The sequence below is a fragment of the Nerophis lumbriciformis genome, linkage group LG22 (assembly GCF_033978685.3).
Source record: "Nerophis lumbriciformis linkage group LG22, RoL_Nlum_v2.1, whole genome shotgun sequence".
Lineage (NCBI taxonomy): Eukaryota > Metazoa > Chordata > Actinopteri > Syngnathiformes > Syngnathidae > Nerophis > Nerophis lumbriciformis.
In genome coordinates, this window is record NC_084569.2 from 9,152,459 (window position 1) to 9,177,131 (window position 24,673).

Here is a 24,673-nt window from a genome sequence, read left to right on the forward strand (position 1 = left end):
AGGCTAGAATGAAGGTTTTAGAATGGCCTTCCCAAAGTCATGACTTAAACGTGTGGACAATGCTGAAGAAACAAGACGTATACGTGTGGACAATGCTGAAGAAACAAGTCCATGTCAGAAAACCAACACATTTAGCTGAACTGCACCAATTTTGTCAAGAGGAGTGGTCAAAAATTCAAGCAGAAGCTTGTGGATGGCTACCAAAAGTGCCTTATTGCAGTGAAACTTGCCAAGGGACATGTAAGGAAATATTAACATTGCTGTATGTATACTTTTGACCCAACATTTTCAGTAGACCCATAATAAATTCATAAAAGAAGCAAACTTCATGAATGTTTTTTTGTGACCAACAAGTATGTACTCCAATCACTATCACAAAAAGTATAAGAGTTGTAGAAATGATTGGAAACTCAAGACAGCCATGACATTATGTTCTTTACAAGTGTATGTAAACTTTTGACCAGGACTGTAGGTTACTATTGTTATGTTGTCAGGTACTAACTCAGAATGAGGGTTTTGTCATTGTGCTTGACTTTCTACTTGCTATAGAGCCCCACATTAATTATTTGGCCAACTCTTTCCGAAGAGCCTAATCTACATGAGGAGCTTTGCTGCTATCACAATGTCAGAATGACTTTCACCCTCCTAATTGAATGATTCATCTAAGATGAAGTACATCTGATTGTTTGTCTCTTGTCCTATCTTTCAGTACCGGGTCGGGCAGCTGTACATGATCAGTAAGCACAGCCACGAGCAGAGCGAACGTGGGGAGGGGGTGGAAGTTGTGCAGAATGAGCCCTATGAAGACCCTGAGCACGGTGCGGGACAGTTCACCGAGAAACGGATCTACCTAAACAAGTGAGTATCCTCTACTTGCTACACAATATCACACTACAATTCAGAGTCTGTTGTGTTGCATGGCAGATTTGTCTGTTCACATCCTGGTTAAAGGTGCTCACAGACTTCGACGTGCTTCGAGCGGAATATCTGTTCTGTAGTCGCGGGTACTTCTGTGTTGTAGTTTGAATGGATGGATACTTCCTTCCTTCCTTCTTTCCTTCCTTCCTTCCTTCGATGGATGGATACTTCCTTCCTTCCTTCCTTGGATGGATGGATCCTTCCTTGGATGGATGGATGGATGGATGGATCCTTCCTTCCTTCCATGGATGGATGGATGGATGGATCCTTCCTTCCTTCAATGGATGGATGGATACTTCCTTCCTTCCTTCCTTGATGGATGGATGGATGGATGGATCCTTCCTTCCTTCCATGGATGGATGGATCCTTCCTTCCTTACTTCTTTCTTTTTCTTTCTTTTTCCTTCCTTCCTTCGATGGATGGATACTTCCTTCCTTCCTTCCTTCCTTGGATGGATGGATCCTTCCTTGGATGGATGGATGGATCCTTCCTTCCTTCCATGGATGGATGGATGGATGGATCCTTCCTTCCTTCAATAGATGGATGGATACTTCCTTCCTTCCTTCCTTCCTTCCTTCCTTCCTTCCTTCCTTCCTTCCTTCCTTCCTTCCTTCCTTCCTTGATGGATGGATGGATCCTTCCTTCCTTCCTTCCATGGATGGATGGATCCTTCCTTCCTTACTTCTTTCTTTCTTTTTCCTTCCTTCCTTGGATGGATGGATGGATCCTTCCTTCCTTTGATGGATGGATGGATCCTTCCTTCCTTCGATGGATGGATGGATCCTTCCTTCCTTCGATGGATGGATGGATCCTTCCTTGGATGGATGGATGATCCTTCCTTCCTTCCATGGATGGATGGATGGATGGATCCTTCCTTGGATGGATGGATGATCCTTCCTTCCTTCCATGGATGGATGGATGGATGGATCCTTCCTTCCTTCAATGGATGGATGGATACTTCCTTCCTTCCTTCCTTCCTTCCTTCCTTCCTTCCTTCCTTCCTTGATGGATGGATGGATCCTTCCTTCCTTACTTCTTTCTTTCTTTTTCCTTCCTTCCTTCCTTCCTTCCTTCCTTCCTTCCTTGGATGGATGGATGGATCCTTCCTTCCTTCGATGGATGGATGGACCTTCCTTCGATGGATGGATGGATCCTTCCTTCCTTGTGAATTTTCCACTGACGACGAGGAAGTGGAGCTGCTCTACCTGCCGGTTTTGCAAAGCAGTGAACTAAAGAGACAGTCGATGGAATGTCCATCCATCCATCCATCCATCTTCTTCCACTTATCCGAGGTCGGGTCGCGGGGGCAGCAGCCTAAGCAGGGAAGCCCAGACTTCCCTCTCCCCAGCCACTTCGTCCAGCTCTTCCCCGGGGATCTCGAGGCGTTCCCAGGCCAGCCGGGAGACAGTCTTTCCAACGTGTCCTGAGTCTTCCCCGTGGCCTTCTACCAATCGGACGTGCCCGAAACACCTTTCTAGTGAGGCGTTCGGGTGACCAGATGCCCAAACCACCTCATCTGGCTCCTCTCCATGTGGAGGAGCGGCGGCTTTACTTTGAGCTCCCCCCGGATGACAGAGCTGCTCACCCTATCTCTAAGGGAGAGACCCGCCACCCGGCGGAGGAAACTCATTTGGGCCGCTTGTACCCGTGATCTTGTCCTTTCGGTCATAATCCAAAGCTCATGACCATAGGTGAGGATGGGAACGTAGATCGACCAGTAAATTGAGAGCTTTGCCTTTCGGCTCAGCTCCTTCTTCACCACAACGGATCGATACAGCGTCCGCATTACTGAAGACGCCGCACCGATCCGCCTGTCGATCTCACGATCCACTCTTCCCTCACTCGTGAACAAGACTCTGAGGTACTTGAACTCCTCCACTTGGGGCAGGGTTTCCTCCCCAACCCGGAGATGGCACTCCACCCTTTTCCGGGCGAGAACCATGGATTCGGACTTGGAGGCTCTGATTCTCATCCCAGTCGCTTCACACTCGGCTGCGAACCGATCCAATGAGAGCTGAAGATCCTGGCCAGATGAAGCCATCAGGACCACATCATCTGCAAAAAGCAGAGACCTAATTCTGCAGCCACCAAACCGGATCCCCTCAACGCCTTGACTGCGCCTAGAAATTCTGTCCATAAAAGTTATGAACAGAATGGGTGACAAAGGGCAGCTTTGGCGGAGTCCAACCCTCACTGGTGGAATGTACGGCCATTAAATGCCACAAGAAAGGAGGAAGAGGAGTATTCTCGGCGAATAGTGCTCAACACCAACTACTCTGCAGCCATTTCGACCAGGCACATCTAACGGAATTGTCTCTGAGGTGAGACAATGAAAAATTTCATCTATCCAATCATCATCAGCCGTTGTCAGTCCACTGCTGGACGAAAGCCTCAGCCTGTTTCTGCCATAGTGAACCATCTCTAGCTGCTCCCTGCCACTGCACTGTTCCCTCTGGAACTGCTGGGGACTGGGGGCCGTCTTCTTGGCGTACTTTTCATGCTGGTTATTAGCCTACACCTTCCACGCTGGCTTGGTGCGGGTTGGAAGGGGTATTTTATATCAGAGATCCTTCTCCTAGACTAATTGCCTTACTGGGCTGTTGAACTTAGTCTGTCCTGTTGGTTGTCCGCGCCCCAATTACCCAGGGACCCGCTCAGCTTTATGGCGCTGACCGCCCACCAGTCACAAGAGAAGGTGCAAACGGTTCTTTGTGTGCATTTTATAGACGTTAGTTGGGACTCACTAACCCCACACACAACCTCCCATCTCATACCTGGATGTAGTTTAACGTCATACCCAGGACCATCTATCCAATGGCCTGGTTTAAATGTTATGATATGCTTTGGTGGGCAGCATGGTGGAACAGGGGTTAGTGTGTGTGTTTCACAATAAGAAGGTCCTGGGTTCAAGGTCTTTCTGTGTGGAGTTTGCATGTTCTCCCCCATGAATGTGCGGGTTCCCTCCGGGTACTTCGGCTTCCGCCCACCTCCAAAGACATGCACCTGGGGATAGGTTGATTGGCAACACTAAATTGGCCCTAGTGTGTGAATGTGAGTGTGAATGTTGTCTGTCTATCTGTGTTGGCCCTGCGATGAGGTGGCGTCTTGTCCAGGGTGTACCCCAGCTTCCGCCAAAGTGCAGCAGGTTGTGTGAATGGTAAATAAAAACAGAATACAATGATTTGCAAATCATTTTCAACTTATATTCAATTGAATAGACTGCAAAGACAATATACTTAACGTTCGAACTGGAAAACTTTGTTATTTTTTGCAAATATTAGCTCATTTGGAATTTGATACCTGCAACATGTTTCAAAAAAGCTGGCACAAGTGGTAAAAAAAAGACTGAGAAAGTTGAGGAATGCTCATCAAACACTTATTTGGAACATCCCACAGGTGAACAGGCTAATTGGGAACAGGTGGGTGCCATGATTGGGTATAAAAGCAGCTTCCATGAAATGCTCAGTCGTTCACAAACAAGGATGGGGCGAGGGTCACCACTTTGTCAACAAATGCGTGAGCAAATTGTCCAACGGTTTAGGAACAACATTTCTCAACCAGCTATTGCAAGGAATTTAGGGATTTCACCATCTACGGTCCGTAATATCATCAAAAGGTTCAGAGAATCTGGAGAAATCACTGCACGTAAGCGATGATATTACGGACCTTCCATCCCTCAGGCGGTACTGCATCAAAGTGGAAGTGGAAGAAGTGTCAAAAGATGGCGCTAACTGTTTTAATGACATTCAGACTTTACTTCAATCAATAACGGAGCAGCATCTCCTCATCCGGAAACAACAACACAGGAAATGTGTCCCGTGAAAAACCGTCCGACCGGAACTCTCTAATAACTAAAGTTCCTTGGGTGAATAATATACACTCACTACACCGGTATGTTTTAGCGCTTTCATGGCGAGTTTACTGACGGATATAAGTAAGAACTTTACACTACTTTATATTTGAAATGGCAACAGCGGTGGATGAATGTCACATAACAAGAGGAAAAAGCATTTTTTTCAGGACTTATGCAGATCCCAAATACAGATCAGCAGGTACCAGAAGGTAAGAAAAGTTGCTTTTGCATAATATTGCGAAACAATACGCCATATAATATGTCTTACCTTATACACACACCATATTAATACTCCTATGTTTAATACGCCGACAATTGTTCAAGCGGTGAGGCTTCATAGCTTACCAAAGTCGTACTAAAACATTTTGATAGATTTTTTAGCGCCGTGTGTAATGTTCTATATTTTCAATGGAACATTTAAAATGTTGGTGTTGTTTACTTGAGACATACTGCCATCATAGTGCAGTCTACACGTATCTCTTATGTTCGACTGCCATCTACTGGTCACACTTATCATTACACCATGTACCAAATAAAATAGCTTTGAGGTGAGTAAGCTCAACCAAACTTATTCCCTGCATTAGGTGCACCGGTTATAAGGCGCACTGTCGAGTTTTGAGTGGGAAAAAAGGATTTTAAGTGCGCCTTATAGTCCGGAAAATACGGTACCAAAGAAAGAAACCTGTTTTGCGTCCTGTACTCAGGGGTCGGCAACCTGCGGCTCCGGAGCCGCATGCGGCTCTTTGATCACTCTGATGCGGCTCAGCAGCTTACTTGCTGAACCCCCCAATTTTCCCGTGAGACTTCCGGATTTCAGTGCCTCTCGCAGAAAACTCTCAATATTCACCGATTTTCACCCTTACAGATATAATAAGGGCGTGCTATGATGGTACAACATTCGGCGCCCTCTACAATCTGTATTAACAGCGTGTCAGCCTAACAATTGTTATACAATATACATCTTCTGCTTGCACACGTACGTGACAGCAATGCATACTTGGTCAACAGCCACACAGGTTACACTGACGGTGACCATATAAAACAACTTTAACACTCTTACTAATAATGTGCCACACTTTGAACCAAAACCCAACAAGAATGACAAACACTTCGGGAGAACATCTGCACCTTAACACAACATAAACACAACAGAACAAACACCCAGAATCCCATGCAGCCCTAACTCTTCCGGGATACATTATACACCCCTGCTACCACCAAACCCCGCCCCTACCCCAAGCCTGCTCCCTCACACATCAACCCCCCCCCCCCCCTCTCTCTGTACGTCGGTTGAGGTGGGCGGGGTTTGGTAGCAGGGGTGTATAATGTATCCCGGAAAAGTTAGGGCTGCATGGGATTCTGGGTATTTGTCCTGTTGTGTTTATGTTGTGTTACGGTGCAGATGTTCTCCCGAAATGTGTTTGTCATTCTTGTTTGGTGTGGGTTCACAGTGTGGCGCATTATTAGTAAGAGTGTTAAAGTTTTTTTTATACCGCCAGTGTAACCTGTGTGGTTGTTGAGTAAGTATGCCTTGCTGTCACCTATGAGAGCGAGTGGAAGCCCCATACAACATGTGGCTGATCAGGCACGCTGGTTGTAGTGGCCGCTATATGCTGTACCATGACGGTACGCATGACGCTGACAAGCGCTATTCATATAAAACTCGCGTGACGCACCAGCTTAAAAATTCCATATAAAGGTGTGGGCAGCGTGTCTGAGACCCCTGATTTGTACATAGCACAAAGCAAAAAAAAACTTTGTATGCAGTGTTATCTCATTTAAAATTTAAAAAGTTTTTGCGGCTCCCATTGTTTTCTATAATTTGTGAAACTGGTCAAAATGGCTCTTTTGACTGGTAAAGGTTGCCGACCCCTGATCTAAGAGAACAAATTCTAACTATGTATTTTGGATTGACACACATTTGATTATGGCCACATTAGCCTGCAGCAGAATTAAACTGTCATGGGGGATTTGGGCATTGGAAATGGGATGACATGACACTTCCAAAATGTCAACAACTATAAGCCGTCTTACTGAAATAAACAGCTGTAGCAGAGGTAGTTACAAAGAGTACATGGTATCATGAGCTTTGCGAGCTGCATAAAGCTTGTTAATAACGTTCCAGGAATGAGTGAGGTGAGGTGTACTAATGTCACCCAGTCCAACACTCTCCCAAGGCTTCATAAAGGTTGAGGGTTCTCAAGTGTTTTCTCCTCTAAAAGAAACAATCCATTCATAATACTTCAGAGTTGTGCTTTTCATTGAATTCAGTTCACCTCTTTGATTTTTTTTTCCACTTAACTGAATTGTTCTTACCAATTCTAACTGTGGAGCTGTGGACAAGTGGAACTCTGCAAATGGAGAAGAAATTGAACAATCTTAAACAAATGTAGTGTGCATACAGTCGTGGTCAAAAGTGGACATACACTTGTAAAGAACATAATGTCATGGCTGTCTTGAGTTTCCAATCATTTCTACAACTATTATTTTTTTGTGATAAGAGTGATTGGAGCACATACTTGTTGGTCACAAAAAACACTCATGAAGTTTGCTTCTTTTATGAATTTATTATCCCTTTTTTTGGCAAGTTTCACTGCAATAAGGCACTTTTGGTAGCCATCCACAAGCTTCTGCTTGAATTTTTGACCACTCCTCGACAAAATTGTTGTTGTTCAGCTAAATGTGTTGGTTTTCTGACATCGACTTGTTTCTTCAGCATTGTCCACACGTTTAAGTCAGGACTTTTGGAAGGCCATTCTAAAACCTTAATTCTAGCCTGATTTAGCCATTCATATACCACTTTTGAGGTGTGTTTGGGGTCATTGTCCTGTTAGAACACCCAACTGCGCCCAAGACCCAACCTCCGGGCTGATGATTTTAGGTTGTCCTGAAGAATTTGGAGGTAATCCTCCTTTTTCATTGTCCTATTTACTCTCTGTAAAGCACCAGTTCCATTGCCAGCAAAACAGGCCCAGAGCATAATACTACCACCACCATGCTTGACGGTAGGCATGGTGTTCCTGGGATTAAAGGCCTCACCTTTTCTCTTCCAAACATATTGCTGAGTAGGGATGTCCCGATCCAGGTTTTTGCACTTCCGATCCGATACCGAGCATGTATTAAAGTTTAAAGTTATTTAGCCTACTTAGTTGTCAGAATCATGTTGAAAAGGGTTTTAGTACTCTTGATAACAACTAGCCAGCTGAATTAGGGGAGTTTGAATAATACACAATGGTTGGTAACAAGAAACTGACCTGTTTATTCAAGAATAAACACAAAATAGACCAAATTATATATGACAAAACAGAAATGGCATCATTGAACTAGGGCTGGGCGATATGGCCTTTTTTTAATATTGCGATATTTTAAGGCCATGTCACGATACACCATATATATGTGGATATTTTGCCTTAGCCTTGAATGAACACTTGATGCATATAATCACAGCAGTATGATGATTCTATGTGTCTACATTAAAATATTCTTCTTCATACTGCATTAATATATGCTACTTTTAAACTTTCATGCAGAGAAAGAAATCACAACTAAAAAAAATCACTATTTTTTTCATACGGTGTTGATCTGGAAATGTTTGCCTCGGCATTTTGATGGTGTGGACGTGTGGCACCGAATGGAGATAAGCGTCTCGACAGACGTTACAATATTTGAACAATGATGACGAAAACTGTTTTCTCTGTCGTGTCCGTGTGTCGAAAATTGTTATGCGCTTATTTTTTTATTTGATTTTGTGCGTGGCATAGATTTGCCGTGCGCAATTGCACAGACGCGCACCTTAGAGGGAGCGTTGCTCGCACGGCTGCGCTAGCATCACAGCTAACGTTAGCCATGCTGCTACCTGCTTGGGGAGGGCGTATACGTACGTGACGTATGACGTGACAGTATGTGACGTGTGTAAGAAGGTGCGCTTGCTGTCTGTGAGAGGGAGACACAGGAAAGAGTGAGAAGAGCCTGTCGTGTAATGCCAGCAGCTAAAAGCAACTGCGTGAGAATCCACAGACCTGTGGATGTGTTGAAGGTGTGCTGGAAAATGCGGAATGGAAATTAGGGAGCAGCAGAAAAGTGGAATGTATTATTTAAATAGGTGCGTTGGAAAACACGGACCGGAGTTTTTTTTAAAACTGGATCTGGATCGGCATTTTCCCATGCCTTGCGATACGTATTTATTGGCAAATATAGGCGGCCGATCCGATCCAAATATCGGATCGGGACATCCCTATTGCTGAGTATTGTGGCCAAACAGCTCAATTGTTGTTTCATCTAACCCAGTGGTTCTTAACCTGGGTTCGATCGAACCCTAGGGGTTCTTTGAGTCGGCCTCAGGGGTTAGGCGGAACCTCCGCCGCTGAGGTCAAGACACACCCAACTCATCGTGCAAAAAACGTATCCCTATCGGCGTATTATGAATACCCCCAAACAATTTTCTCTCTATTTTTCCATCTGATTTGCAGGTGTGTAATTTGTTGTGAGTTCATGCACTGTGTTTGTGTTGTTCTTTGAACAAGGTGATGGCCTAGTGGCCTAGTGGTTAGAGTGTCCGCCCTGAGATCGGTAGGTTGTGAGTTCAAACCCCGGCCGAGTCATACCAAAGACTATAAAAATGGGACCCATTACCTCCCTGCTTGGCACTCAGCATCAAGGGTTGCAATTGGGGGTTAAATCACCACAAAATGATTCCCGGGCGCGGCCACCGCTGCTGCCCACTGCTCCCCTCACCTCCCAGGGGGTGATCAAGGGTGATGGGTCAAATGCAGAGAATAATTTCGCCACACCTAGTGTGTGTGTGACAATCATTGGTACTTTAACTTTAACTTTTTAACTTTAATGCATGGTTCATTTTGTGCACCAGTAAAAAAACATAACTTTGTCTTGAATTTGAAAAAAAAACGGGGAAAAAAACATTGTATTTTTCACTAAAGAAGGGTTCGGTGAATGCGCATATGAAACTGGTGGGGTTCGGTACCTCCAACAAGGTTAAGAACCACTGATCTAACCACAGGAGTTTCTTCCAAAAGGTCTTGTCTTTGTCCATGTGATGTCAGATGAAACAAAAATTGACACTTACTAGTATCCGTACTTACAAGAAGCTATCTGTGCCTTATTCCAGTGCTAAGTGAATGCTCTCCCCGGTGGAAAAAATGTGCAAATAACATTCTTGTAAGTCAGGGGTGCTCACACTTTTTCTGCAGGCGAGCTACTTTTCAATTGATCAAGTCGTGGGGATCTACCTCATTCATATATATAATTTATATTTACTTATTTATGAAATATATGTTTTTTGTTAACAAGTTAAAGGTGTTCAAAGATAATGCAAGCATGTTTAACACATATAGTTAATATTGTTAAAAAATGAAAGGGGTTTAATGATAATACAAGTATGTTTAATACGTATAGTTAATATTGTTAACAAGTTAAAGGTGTTTAATGATAATACAAGCATGTTTAATACATATAGTTAATATTGTTAACAAGTTAAAGGTGTTTAATGATAATACAAGCATGTTTAACACATATAGTTAATATTGTTAACAAGTTAAAGGTGTTTAAAGATAATGCAAGCATGTTTAACACATATAGTTAATATTGTTAACAACTTAAAGGTGTTTAAAGATAATACAAGCATGTTTAACACATATAGTTAATATTGTTAATAAGTTAAATAACACATATAGATTTCTTTCTTTCATGAAGACAAGAATATAAGTTGGTGTATTACCTGATTCTGATGACTTGCATTGATTGGAATCAGACAGTGGTGATGATAACGTCCGCATTTTCGAATGGAGGAGAAAAAAAGTCCTCCTTTCTGTCCAATACCACATGAAAGTGGTTGGTTTTTGGCATCTTATTTGTCCAGCTTCCGTACTCCTTTGTATACACTTTACAAGAAATACATTGTCGGCAAACTCCGTAGCTTGCTAGCTTGTGCACGCCAGCTTTCTGAGACTCTTATTTTGTTAGCGCAACTGTGCAACTGTGCAGTCGGTCTTTGGAGTTTTGACGACAGGTACGGCGCCAGAGTCTGTTGAAATAAAGTGTTTCTCGCCTTCCAGTCGGTAATTTTAATGAGCTGGCAGCAGCCAGCGTCATCTCAGAAGACCCTCGGGTGCCGTGAATGTCAATCAAGTGACGAAAGTGACGTCATAGTGAAGATTTATGATCGCTCATTTTTAGGACTAATTTTTTAATGCCTGGCTGGTGATCGACTGACACATCCTCCGAGATCGACCGGTAGCTCGCGATCGACGTAATGAGCACCCCTGTTGTAAGTAATGTAGAATGCTGACAGAAGCACACAGTCTATTGTGGCCAAACAGCTCAATTTTTGTTTCATCTGACCACAGAACTTTCCTCCAGAAGGTCTTATTTTTGTCCATGTGATGTCAGAAACTTGCCAAGGGACATGTAAGCAAATATTAACATTGCTGTATGTATACTTTTGACCCAACATTTTCAGTAGACCCATAATAAATTCATAAAATAACCAAAATTTCATGAATGTTTTTTGTGACCAACAAGTATGTGCTCCAATCACTCTATCACAAAAAAATAGGAGGTATAGAAATTATTAGAAACTCAAGACAGCCATGACATTATGTTCTTTACAAGTGTATGTACACTTTTGACCACGACTCATCAAGCTGCTGACTGTCAAAATGCATTAAACACGACTTGATGTAAGTTGCAGGGAATAATTGCATTTGTTAAGCGATGCGATGAAGTGTGTATAAAGAGTTTATTTGCTGCACAATAAAGCAGCATAATGGCCCATAAGCAGTCTGCTATGCCTGGGAAAAAAAGTCTCTAGATTATAGAATGACTTGAAAAATAGGAATTGCCCAAGTGGCTCAGGCCCAGTCTTGATTGTGTCTCTACTTCCGCCTGATTGGTTCATTTTAAGTCCGCAGTAATGTGTACTCGGGCTCATTTGGGTTCCACAGATTTGCTTCTGATCGAACGCCATAATGAAGCGGTTTGCGCGCCAGTCCCTCTCAGCGTCCGTTCCCTATCAACTGTTTTATTTCATTTGTCTGCAGAGTTTTACATTTTCAAAACATGAGGCTTGAACATGTCTCATCAAGTCCTATCGTCTTCTGTCTCTACTTCTCACAGTACGCGTTCATATATTATTTGGATGCCCATTGAGGTGTCTGCAACTAGGGTTGTACGGTATACCGGTACTAATATAGTACTGCGATACTTATTCATCATATTCGGTACTATACCGCCTCTGAAAAGAAACGGTCCACCATCCCCCCGTCATCGTCACGTTGTGTCATTGCTGGTTTTACGAGCAGAGGAGCATGTTCGGCAGCGCACAATCACGGAGTACTTACAAGCAGACACATTGTGTAGACAGAAAAGGGAGAACGGACGCGTTTTGGCTGAAAAATTAACGATAAAGGTGAAGTTATAACACTGAAAAGCCCACCGGAAGAGGTGCTTTAAAACATGGCTAGCTAGTGTCGGAGGCAGATATTTACATATATCCGTATTTAAGTGTTACTTCTTTATTTTCATAGTCATATTACAAAACAGCTAGTGTTCTTCAAATTGTGGTCTTTTGGTTGTCTGCAAGTACTGTGTGCTAACCTTGACTTTAGGAATGTAAGGAGGACAGATACTCCTTTTCCTTATCTGTTCCTGTGCCCAGCTGAGGAGGACAATGGGCATGTGTTTGGGCTGGAAAGAGAGACAACGAGGGTGGGAGCGAGAGACACTTTATAGAAGAGAAGGTTTCCATATTTTAGATCAGACCGATTCTGTACGGGATTTGGTCTCAAGTTTATTTCCAAAGGCTTTGGAAATAAAATTACTAAATATCTATTCTGTCTCTGGTGGTTCTTCTACTCGGCTTTACTGTCATAAAAGAGCTTGGGAGTGACCAGCAACTTGAATTCCCTGGGAGGAACAACTGGTCCAAACGCAACACTAGCTAGCGGCTAACGTCCATCCGCCGTCGGCAGTGTTTTAGCTACTTCTAAATCACTAATCCTCGCCTCCATGGCGACAAATAAAGTAAGTTTCTTACAAGTATCATCCCTGCAGGACGAGGAATAGCTAAACATGCTTCACTACACACCGTAGCTCACCGGCGTCACAATGTAAACAAACGCCATTGGTGGATCTACACCTGACATCCACAAGTACAAGAGCGTATCTAGTCGAATAATTGGATCTAAGTTATCACAAAACTTTGTGTTGCCATGAGTTCCCGGCGAGAAGACAAAAGCTGTCTTTGAACCTACCTAAGAAGAAGGCTTGTAAAACTCCACTGTGTAGGTTGGGAAGCAACATGAAGGTGTTCTGTTTCTTTCTTCTATTGTAATATACAGAGAGATTTTGTCTTGACCCAAGAACTACAAAGCGGAGAGAAAGCAGGATCTGCCCAAGTTCCAGGCACCTCTTCTTTGAACTCTTTTACGACCTTTTCTTTGAACCGACCTTTTCTTTGAACTGTTTTGTAATCAAAGGCCATGGCTGTTTACGACCCCCGTTCCTTAGAAACAGCTGTTGCCATGTAATCAGGGAAAGTCCAAATAAAAGAGGAGGCGTACAATCCTTCGGCAGAGCGTAGTGACACTGCAAGGGTACAGATGTACGCGTTTCTCCTCACTGAGCCAAATTTAATTATGTCTCTGTTTAATTCCTTGCTTCTTGTCTTGTTTAATAGATGTCATCAGTGTTTGAACCTGACAGTACTATGATTATGTTGATATTTTTTGGCATCACAACATCTTCTTTCGTTTTTTTAAAATGTATATTATATTTATAAACTAAATATGTCCCTGGACACATGAGGACTTTGAATATGACCAATGTATGATCCTGTAACTACTTGATATCGGATTGATACCTAAATTTGTGGTATCATCCAAAACTAATGTAAAGTATCAAACAACAGAAGAATAAGTGATTATTACATTTTAACAGAAGTGTAGATAGAAAGAGAAAGTAAGCAGATATTAACAGTAAATGAACAAGTAGATGAATAATTCATTTTCTACCACTTGTCCTTAATAATTTTGACAAAATAATAGAATGGAAAATGACACAATATGTTACTGCATATGTCAGCAGACTAATTAGGAGTCTTTGTTTGTTTACTTACTACTAAAAGACAAGTTGTCTAGTATGTTCACTATTTTATTTAAGGACTAAATTGCAATAATAAACATATGTTTAATGTACCCTAAGATTTTGTTGTTAAAATAAAGCCAATAATGACATTTTTTGTGTTTCCCTTTATTTAGAAAAGGATCGAAAAGTACCGAAAAGTATCGAAATTATTTCAGTACCGGTACCAAAATGTTGGTATCGGGACACATTATCTGCAACTAATCAGCATTTAAAGTCCATCATGTAGTTTGTATTGCAAACTCCCAACAAAGCTAATCCCTTTGCATTTTTTTGTGGTTCACAGCAAGTTGCCAAGCTGGGCAAGAGCGGTGGTGCCGAAGATTTTCTATGTGACGGAGAAGGCTTGGAACTATTACCCGTACACCATTACAGGTATTGTTTAATAGTTCCTATTGTGGTAGATACTAAAAATGAATTCATCAATCAATCAGACCTTACACATGCAATACTGAACTCTGTGTGTTCTTGCATTTTCACTTTCTGTATTTCATGAGGTGTCCCAATGCTTCTGTCCATATTGTGTCAATGTCTTGTTTTGATGGTGATTTTGAACACGATTATACTTAAGGTGCTCATGCCAGTTGGGTGTGCCGTCAGGGCCAGCAAGGCCTTCTTTGCTGGCCTAACATAACCAGATATCATGATCATAATTAAAGATAAAAGTATTTTCTTTATGCTCCTTCCAATGCTGTTGTTTTTAGGTTAGAGTTTGTATCCAATGAGAATTCAGCTAGTTTATGTTGCCATGCTGTACCAAATCTGCCCGGGGCCTTCAGAATCAACAATGCAGGCGTATGTGCACTGTAAGTGAACGGGGACATACAGTTGATAGACAATTTGCCACAGCCAATCAGATCACGAGTTGTTGTCAGTAAGGCCTTCTAGCTGGCCTCACGCTTTGATCCAATCACAAGTTGCAAAAACAGTACTAGCCATAGAAAGCCACAGAAAACTCACCGGTACAATAACCACGAAAGTGTTTTGTCTTACACCTCGTAATCCGTTGTGGACAGACGTAGGGCTGGGCGATATATCGAACATACTCGATATATCGTGGGTTTGTCTCTGCGCGATATAGAAAATGACTGTTATGACAATATAAAACAAACAGAAGAAGTCTGGCGCTGATGTCATAGAGAAATTTCTTAAGCGCAAAAATTATGACTAAAATGGTGCAGCTGTATTTTCATTTGCACTTTAATTTTATTGACAGTTTAGTTAAGAAACACGCCTATTACTAATTAATTGTATTTGTTTTAGCACAACATAATACATATTGTGTGTACATTAGGGATGTCCCGATCCGATATTTGGATCGGATCGGCCGCCGATATTTGCCAAAAAATGCGTATCGGCAAGGCATGGGAAAATGCCGATCCAGATCCAGTTTTTAAAAAAAACTCCGGTCCGTGTTTTCTAACGCACCTATCTAAATAATACATTCCACTTTTCTGCTGCTCCCTAATTTCCGTTCCGCATTTTCCAGCACACCTTCAACACATCCACAGGTCTGTGGATTCTCACGCAGTTGCTTTTAGCTGCTGGCATTACACGACAGGCTCTTCTCACTCTTTCCTGTGTCTCCCTCTCACAGACAGCGAGCGCACCTTCTTACACACGTCACATACTGTCACGACATACGTCACATACGTATACGTCCTCCCCGAGCAGAGAGGTAGCAGCATGGCTAACGTTAGCCGTGATGCTAGCGCAGCCGTGCTAGCAACGCTCCCTCTAAGGTGCGCGCCTGTGCAATTGCGCACGGCAAATCTATGACACGCACAAAATCAAATAAAAAAATAAGCGCATAACAATTTTCGACACACGGACACGACAGAGAAAACAGTTTTCGTCATCATTGTTCAAATATTGTAACGTCTGTCGAGACGCTTATCTCCGTTCGGTGCCACACGCTCACACCATCAAAATGCCGAGGCAAACATTTCCACATCAACACCGTATGAAAAAATTTGTGATTTTTTTAGTTGTGATTTCCTTCTCTGCATATTTTAAAAGTAGCATATATTAATGCAGTATGAAGAAGAATGTTTTAATGTAGACACATAGAATCATCATACTGCTGTGATTATATGCATCAAGTGTTCATTCAAGGCTAAGGCAAAATATCCACATATATATGGTGTATCGTGACATGGACTAAACATATCCACAAAAATATGGTGTACCGTGACATGGCCTTAAAATATCGCAATATTAAAAAAAGGCCATATCGCCCAGCCCTTGTTTCAATGATGCCATTTCTGTTTGTCATGTATAATTTTGTCTATTTTGTGTTTATCCTTGAATAAACAGGTCAGTTTCTTGTTACCAACCATTGTGTATTATTCAAACTCCCCTAATTCAGCTGGCTAGTTGTTATCAAGAGTACTAAAACCCTTTTCAACATGATTCTGACAACTAAGTAGGCTAAATAACTTTAAACTTTAATACATGCTCGGATAGGCCAGTATCGGTCAGTATCGGTATCGGTCAGTATCGGTATCGGATCGGAAGTGCAAAAACAATATCGGTATCGGATCGGAAGTGCAAAAACCTGGATCGGGACATCCCTAGTGTACATGTATGTTTTCTAATCAGCCTGACCTAAGCCTAAAGTTTATTTGTTAAATTAATATAATCTTTGTGATTAACACTTGCTTTTATACAATTTTACAAGGTATTAAACTGTAATTAGGGTAGATATCTAATTTGATTGAATATGATCAAAATCAAGAGTGAGATTACTAATTCAGTGTTAATATTGGAGAGTCCTTCTGTAGTGGAAAAGTTGGGTCCTGAGGTCAAACAGATTAAGAAGCCCTGCTATTTACAATGACCCTGCAGATGGAAATTAGCCTTTGGCTACAACCTGGCATAATACCGTATTTTTCGGACTATAAGTCGCAGTTTTTTTCATAGTTTGGCCGGGGGGTGCGACTTATACTCAGGAGCGACTTATGTGTGAAATTATTAACACATTACCGTAAAATATCAAATAATATTATTTATCTCATTCACGTAAGAGACTAGACGTATAAGATTTCATGGGATTTAGCGATTATGAGTGACAGATTGTTTGGTAAACGTATAGCATGTTCTATATGTTATAGTTATTTGAATGACTCTTACCATAATATGTTACGTTAACATACCAGTTGGTTATTTATGCCTCATATAACGTACACTTATTCAGCCTGTTGTTCACTATTCTTTATTTATTTTAAATTGTCTTTCAAATGTCTATTCTTGGTGTTGGCTTTTATCAAATACATTTCCCCAAAAAATGCGACTTATACTCCAGTGCGACTTATATATGTTTTTTTTCTTCTTTATTATGCATTTTCGGCAGGTGCAACTTATACTCCGGTGCGACTTATACTCCGAAAAATACGGCAGTGTTAAATAATATCAGTCCCTTGGGCACAAAACTTAAAATAATACAGCTCTCCAAAAAGTGCACTTCTGCTGCTATTTGACATAACTGTTTGTTATGATGCTTTGACATTGTTGCACTTTATTTCTTTATTGAAAGAAAATTCTGTGAAGAGAAAAGTTGTTTGCAAATGTGGTTACAACGCTAAAAAATGAAAAGTTAAAGCTAAAAAAAGAAATACACTTTATTGAGTTAACATTATTTCTTTATAGGGGGAAAGATGTGATGTCATGAACTAGGGCGGGGGTCGGCAACCCGCGGCTCTAGAGCCGCATGCGGCTCTTTAGCGCCGCCCTAGTGGCTCTCTGGAGCTTTTTTAAAAATGTATGAAAATTGGAAAAAGATGAGGGGAAAAAAATATATTGTTTGTTTTAATATGGTTTCTGTAGGAGGATCGATGGATGAGTTGAAAAAATATATTGTTTGTTTTAATATGGTTTCTGTAGGAGGACAAACATGACACAAACCTCCATAATTCTTATAAAGCACACTGTTTGTATTAAACATTAGAGATGTCCGATAATGGCTTTTTGCCGATATTCCGATATTGTCCAACTCTTTAATTACCGATACCGATATATACAGTCGTGGAATTAACACATTATTATGCCTAATTTGGACAACCAGGTATGGTGAAGATAAGGTCCTTTTTTAAAAAAAATTATAAAATAAGTTAATAAATTGCCTTTCAAATGTCTATTCTTGGTGTTGGCTTTTATCAAATACATTTCCCCAAAAAATGCGACTTATACTCCAGTGCGACTTATATATGTTTTTTCCTTCTTTATTATGCATTTTCGGCCGGTGCGACTTATACTCCGGAGCGACTTGTAGTCCGAAAAATACGGTGACATTTTATATATTCATTAATGTGCATTAATGTACTATAACAAATGGCGACTTCCTATCAGGAGTTGTAATATACATCTAATAACAAGTCATTGGTGTGTTTAGTGCAGGGGTCGGCAACCCAAAATGTTGAAAGAGCCACATTGGACCGAAAATACAAAAAACAAATCTGTCTGGAGCCGCAAAAAATTAAAAGCCATATTACATAGAGATAGTGTGTCATGAGATATAAATTGAATTAAGGACTTAAAAGAAACTAAATTACCTCAAATATAGCTACAAATGAGGCATAATGATGCAATATGTACATATAGCTAGCCTAAATAGCATGTTAGCATCGATTAGCTTGCAGTCATGCAGTCATACTTGCCAACTCTCCCGGATTTTCCGGGAGACTCCCGAAATTCAGCGCCTCTCCCGAAAACCTCCCGGGACAAATTATCTCCCGAAATTCCGCATGGACCTGAGTCCGCCACAATATAAACGGTGTGCCTGCCCAATGACGTTATAACTGTAGAATGATCGAGGGCGAGTTCTTGGTTCCTTATGTGGGTTTATTGTTAGGCAGTTTCATTAACGTCCTCCCAGCGCGGCAACAACACACAACAACAGCAGTCACGTTTTGGTCTGCCGTAAACAGCAATGTTGTGACACTTTAAACAGGACAATGCTGCCATCTGGTGCATTTGATGAAAGCACTTTTGTGCGTGCCACACAGCAATGCATCATCAGAGAGGGTGTTCAGCATGGTTAGAAAAATAGTGACAGAGAATAGAACAAGGATGGACAACTCAACCCTTAACTCAACAAGTATATGTGTAAATAAATGAACACTGAAATTCAAGTATTTATTTTATATATATATATATATAATTATATACATATATATATATATATATAAAATTATATATATATATATATATATAATTATATATATATATATATATATATATAATTATATATATATATTTACACAATAAAAGAAATATATATTTATAGCTAGAATTCACTGAAAGTCAAGTATTTCTTATATATATACCGTATTTTCCGCACCATAAGGCGCCCTGGGTTATAAGCCGCGCCTTCAATGAACGGCATATTTCAAAACTTTGTCCACCTATAAGCCGCCCCGTGTTGTAAGCCGCATCTAACTGCGCTAAAGGAATGTCAAAAAAACAGTCAGATAGGTCAGTCAAACTTTAATAATATATTAAAAACCAGCGTTCTAACAACTCTGTTCACTCCCAAAATGTACGCAAATGTGCAATCACAAACATACGTATATCAACATGGACAGAGCTGCGTGAAAAAAGCCACCCGGCCTCTTCGCGTAAACTTAAACTTACCTTAACCACTCGCTCATCTTTTCTTCATCCATCCCTTCGAGTTAGCTTTTATGATGACGCCGGCTGGAAAGGTCTCTTTTGGCAAGGTCTTCCTTTTGAATATCACCATGGGTGGAAGTTTCTGGCCATTAGCATGGCAAGCTAGAACCACAGTGAAGGATGACTTCTCATTCCCTGTGGTGCGAATATTCACCGTACGTGCTCCCGTTGTATCCACAGTGCGGTTCACAGGAATATCAGTTGCTGTGAAATAGTAATCCGTGTGCTGATGGAGAGATTGCGTCTTTTCATGAACCGGATCCCTGACGCTTAGTAGGAGCCATTTTGTGGTCTTTACAGATGTAAACACACAAAGGAAATGAAACGTACGGTGATATCCGCGCGCTTTTTCTTCTTCTACGCGGGCGGGTGGTTGCTTACAGTAGAAGAAGAAGCGCTTCCTGTTCTATGGGGGCGGGTGCTTACCTTGGCGGTTGCTTGCGTAGAAGAAGAAGCGCTTCCTGTTCTACCGGGAAAAAAGATGGCGGCTGTTTACTGAAGTTGCGAGACCGAAACTTTATGAAAATGAATCTTAATATTTATCCATATATAAAGCGCACCGGGTTATAAGGCGCACTGTCAGCTTTTGAGAAAATTTGTGGTTTTTAGGTGCGCCTTATAGTGCGGAAAATACGGTATATGTATGAAATACTTGACTTGGTGAATTCTAGCTGTAAATATACTCCTCCCCCTCTTAGCCACGCCCCCAACCACGCCCCTCCCCCACCTCCCGAAATCGGAGGTCCCAAGGTTGGCAAGTATGCATGCAGTGACCAAATATGTCTGATTAGCACCCCACACAAGTCAATAACATCAACAAAACTCACCTTTGTGCATTCATGCACAACGTTAAAAGTTTGGTGGACAAAATGAGACAGAAAAAAGAAGTGGCATAAAACACGTCCTAGAAAGTCGGAGAAAGTTATACATGTAAACAAACTACGGTGAGTTCAAGGACCGCCATAATTAGTAGGACAAAACGGCGCTTGCCAAATACTCTAAATCAGTGACGCATGTTTAATATAAACAGTGTGCTTTGTAACAATTAGGGAGGTTTGTGTCACGTTTGTCCTCCTACAGAAACCATATTAAAACAAAAAATATATTTTTTCCCCCTCATTTTTTGAAAAAGCTCCAGAGAGCCACTAGGGCGGCGCTAAAGAGCCGCATGCGGCTCTAGAGCCGCGGGTTGCCGACCCCTGGTTTAGGGGGACAGGCCAAAGTTAGTGGGAGAAAATGTTTCTGTGCGGCTCGGTAGCAAATGCGTCATGGACCGGTACCGGTCCCCGGACTGGTGGTTGGGAACCACTGGTCTAACAGGCCTTAGGTGTGGTTGCTTTATTAGTATGCTTGAAGGTTCTAAAACCCTTTTATACTTCACTAGGCACACCTCCAAAAGGTGAACTTTCATTACGTGGAACATGGCCGTTACATGGCTGCACACTGATGTGATGTGCACTTCTCATTGTTGACTCATTCCGTGTGCATGCAGGTGGAACTGAGGTGTTATTGCAGCTCTAAATGATATTTTTTTCCTCATCACTCACATTTTTTTTTAATGCTTTGTTCTCTTCTCCTTCACACATTCTATCCATTATGTCCATCCGACCGCTGCTGGGAATTTGATCAGAGTACACGGTGAGCACTTTCCTTTTGTCTACACACAGTTGTATTAATAGAAGTAGACATGGCAGTGAATTGGACACACCGATCTAATAAAGTATGCAACTTTCTGTCTTTGCATTTGTATAGATACCCACTACAGTCGTGGTCAAAAGTGTACATACACTTGTAAAGAACATAATGTCATGGCTGTCTTGAGTTTCCAATCATTTCTACAACTCTTATTTTTTTGTGATAGAGTGATTGGAGCACATACTTGTTGGTCACAAAAAACATTCATGAAGTTTGGTTCTTTTATGAATTTATTATGGGTCTTCTGAAAATGCTGGGTCAAAAGTATACATACAGCAATGTTAATATTTGCTTACATGTCCCTTGGCAAGTTTCACTGCAATAAGGCACTTTTGGTAGCCATCCACAAGCTTCTGCTTGAATTTTTGACCACTCCTCTTGACAAAATTGGTGCAGTTCAGCTAAATTTGTTGGTTTTCTGACATGGACTTGTTTCTTCAGCATTGTCCACACGTTTAAGTTTGTTTCATCTGACATCACATGGACAAAGATAAGACCTTCTGGAGGAAAGTTCTGTGGTCAGATGAAACAAAAATTTAGCTGTTTGGTCACGATACCCAGCAATATGTTTGGAGGAGAAAAAGTGAGGCCTTTAATCCCAGGAACACCATGCCTACCGTCAAGCATGGTGGTGGTAGTATCAATCAATCAATCAATGTTTATTTATATAGCCCTAAATCACAAGTGTCTCAAAGGGCTGCACAAGCCACAACGACATCCTCGGTACAAAGCCCACATAAGGGCAAGGAAAAACTCACCCCAGTGGGACGTTGATGTGAATGACTATGAGAAACCTTGGAGAGGACCGCATATGTGGGTAACCCCCGTGCCCCTCTAGGGGAGACCGAAAGCAATGGATGTCGAGTGGGTCTGACATAATATTGTGAGAGTCCAGAAACACCTACCTACCGTCAAGCATGGTGGTGGTAGTATTATGCTCTGGGCCTGTTTTGCTGCCAATGGAACTGGTGCTTTACAGAGAGCTAATGGGACAATGATAAAGGAGGATTACCTCCAAATTCTTCAGGACAATTCACACTAAATTCATCAGCCGGGGGGTTGGGTCTTGGGCCCAGTTTGGTGTTCCAACAGGACAATGACCCCAAACACACGTCAATAGTGGTAAAGGAATGGCTAAATCAGGCTAGAATTAAGGTTTTAGAATGGCCTTCCCAAAGTCCCCAAGTTTCACTGCAATAAGGTGCTTTTGGTAGCCATCCACAAGCTTCTGCTTGAAATTTTTGACCACTCCTCTTGACAAAATTGGTGCATTTCAGCTAAATGTGTTGGTTCTTTAAACATGGACTTGTTTCTTGAGCATTGTCCACACGTTTAAGTCAGGACTTTGGGAAGGCCATTCTAAAACCTTCATTCTAGCCTGATTTAGCCATTCCTTTATCATTTTTGACATGTGTTTGGGGTCATTGTCCTGTTGGAACACCCAACTGCGCCCAATAGAGATGCGCGGATAGGCAAATATTTCATCCGCAACCGCATCAGAAAGTCGTCAACCATCCGCCATCCACCCGATGTAACGTTTGATCAGAACTGCACCCGCCCGCCATCCGCCCGCACCCGCCCGTTGTTATATATCTAATATAGACGATGCAAGGCATTAGTGAGGCACCTGCCAACTACTCCGGTTTTCCCGTAATTCGTACGGTTTTCATCAACCTATTCCGGGTTACGGGTGCAGTGATAAAAAATACGGTTTTTCATTAATTAAAAAAAAAAAGGGTGAAAACTACGCGAATTGCACCTTGTGCAGACAAGATTTTTCGATCGGACACGGAGGAATTAGCGATGTAAAAGACCACTTTGGGACAAAAAAACACAAGTCTAATGCCGTTGCTAGCGATACAAATGGAAAACTTTCAACGTTTTTCGTCGCCCAAACAGATTCTTTGGATGTGATAAATGCCGAAGTTTTATTTACGGAGGCAATAATTGAGCATGGACTTCCAATCGCACTGGCTGATCACATGGGACAGTTACATGTTTGTAATGCAACCTTTAAAAATCATTACGCGGTGATCGCGGTCCCAAAAATAAACTTTTCTTGCATGATAATGTCCAGAAAAATTCGCTTTATATTACTATAGAGTCCTTTTAACGAATGAGTTTGATGGTTTATCACAAACCTTAAATGAAAGAAGTCCTTTGTTCTCCTGCACCGCATGAGCTTTGGCCTTGCTTCGTGTTTGGTGCGCAATCCTGTCGGCTGTATTTCACAGCACGACATACTGTTAAAAGTGTTTATACTTTCAAGTCCAAGTTGAAGAAATCTTGTTAAATGTTGACAGCATAACTACCAAAATACAGAAGTATGTCCTTAATATTTTTGCAGTGCTATTTCTGTTGAAAAGTTCAAATGATTACATTAGAGATGTGATGTGCCACTTTTCAAGTGTCTGATGGCTTCAATTAATTTTCATTAATTTTTCATATTTTGAATTCTTTTGAAAGGCTTACAAAAAAACTACATTTGAATTGTAATTCCATGCTATTGACAGGACTATTAATTTTAATGAAGTTAGCTTACCATGTTTACAGTATGATAATTGTGATAGAAATGTGAATTTTAGGCACAGAATATTTTTTACAATTGAACAAGGCAGTAGATTATACAAGCTTGGACAGAAAGTTAATAATGACACCAATTATTTTTTTAATGGAATTGTTTAGTACTGTTTTACCATTTGTTTACTGTAAAAAGTGTTTATACTGTTTATACTTTCAATTAACAAATTGAAGTCTTGTGAAAGGTTGACAGGATAACTGGCATTAACTGTCAAAATAATTTCAAACTATTGAAGTTAGCTTACAGAATAAACATGTCAATCAACCCATATGATTTTTGCTGTAATATTTTTGTTTTGAAAAGTCACTGTGACTGATAGAAAAGTGATGGTTTTAGCAACATTTTAACCTGTCTGAATGCTAATAATCATTTTGCGTCGGGGGGCGAAGCCCTGAACCCTCCACCAGGACTTTGTCCTGGACCTACCGGGGCCTGTGGCCCTTGGACCCTGGCTACTAGGTTTTTCTGATTTCAAAAGTTGGCAGGTATGGTGAGGTTATAAAGCTTTTGCCTGTTAAAGAAAGGAGACTGATCCAATGCAGCACAGACTTTCGCGTGCCACGCTGTCACGACCCAGACGCACACCAGTGCGCAATCATATGGGAGCCGCGCTGAGCGCACCTCCAAGCGCGTCTCGCTGCCGGCGACGGCCGGGTATGGGCCCAACGCTCCAGAGCCATCCATTTTCAGGGCTAGTTGATTCGGCAGGTGGGTTGTTACACACTCCTTAGCGGGTTCCGACTTCCATGGCCACCGTCCTGCTCTCTATATCAACCAGGGTGAGCCCCACCCCTTTCGTG

The 24,673-nt window shown here is 41.6% G+C and overlaps 1 protein-coding gene across 1 annotated transcript in view; it reads left to right on the top strand.

Moving 5' to 3' along the window:
- The window catches only part of pitpnc1a (phosphatidylinositol transfer protein cytoplasmic 1a), a 176,252-nt gene that overhangs the window by 110,667 nt on the left and 40,912 nt on the right, over positions 1–24,673 (top strand). Inside the window, exons 2-4 of the mRNA XM_061974311.2 lie at positions 710–858; positions 14,214–14,302; positions 21,228–21,235. Of these exons, the coding sequence (XP_061830295.1) occupies positions 710–858; positions 14,214–14,302; positions 21,228–21,235 (246 nt within the window). The remainder of the gene's footprint in view (positions 1–709; positions 859–14,213; positions 14,303–21,227; positions 21,236–24,673) is intronic.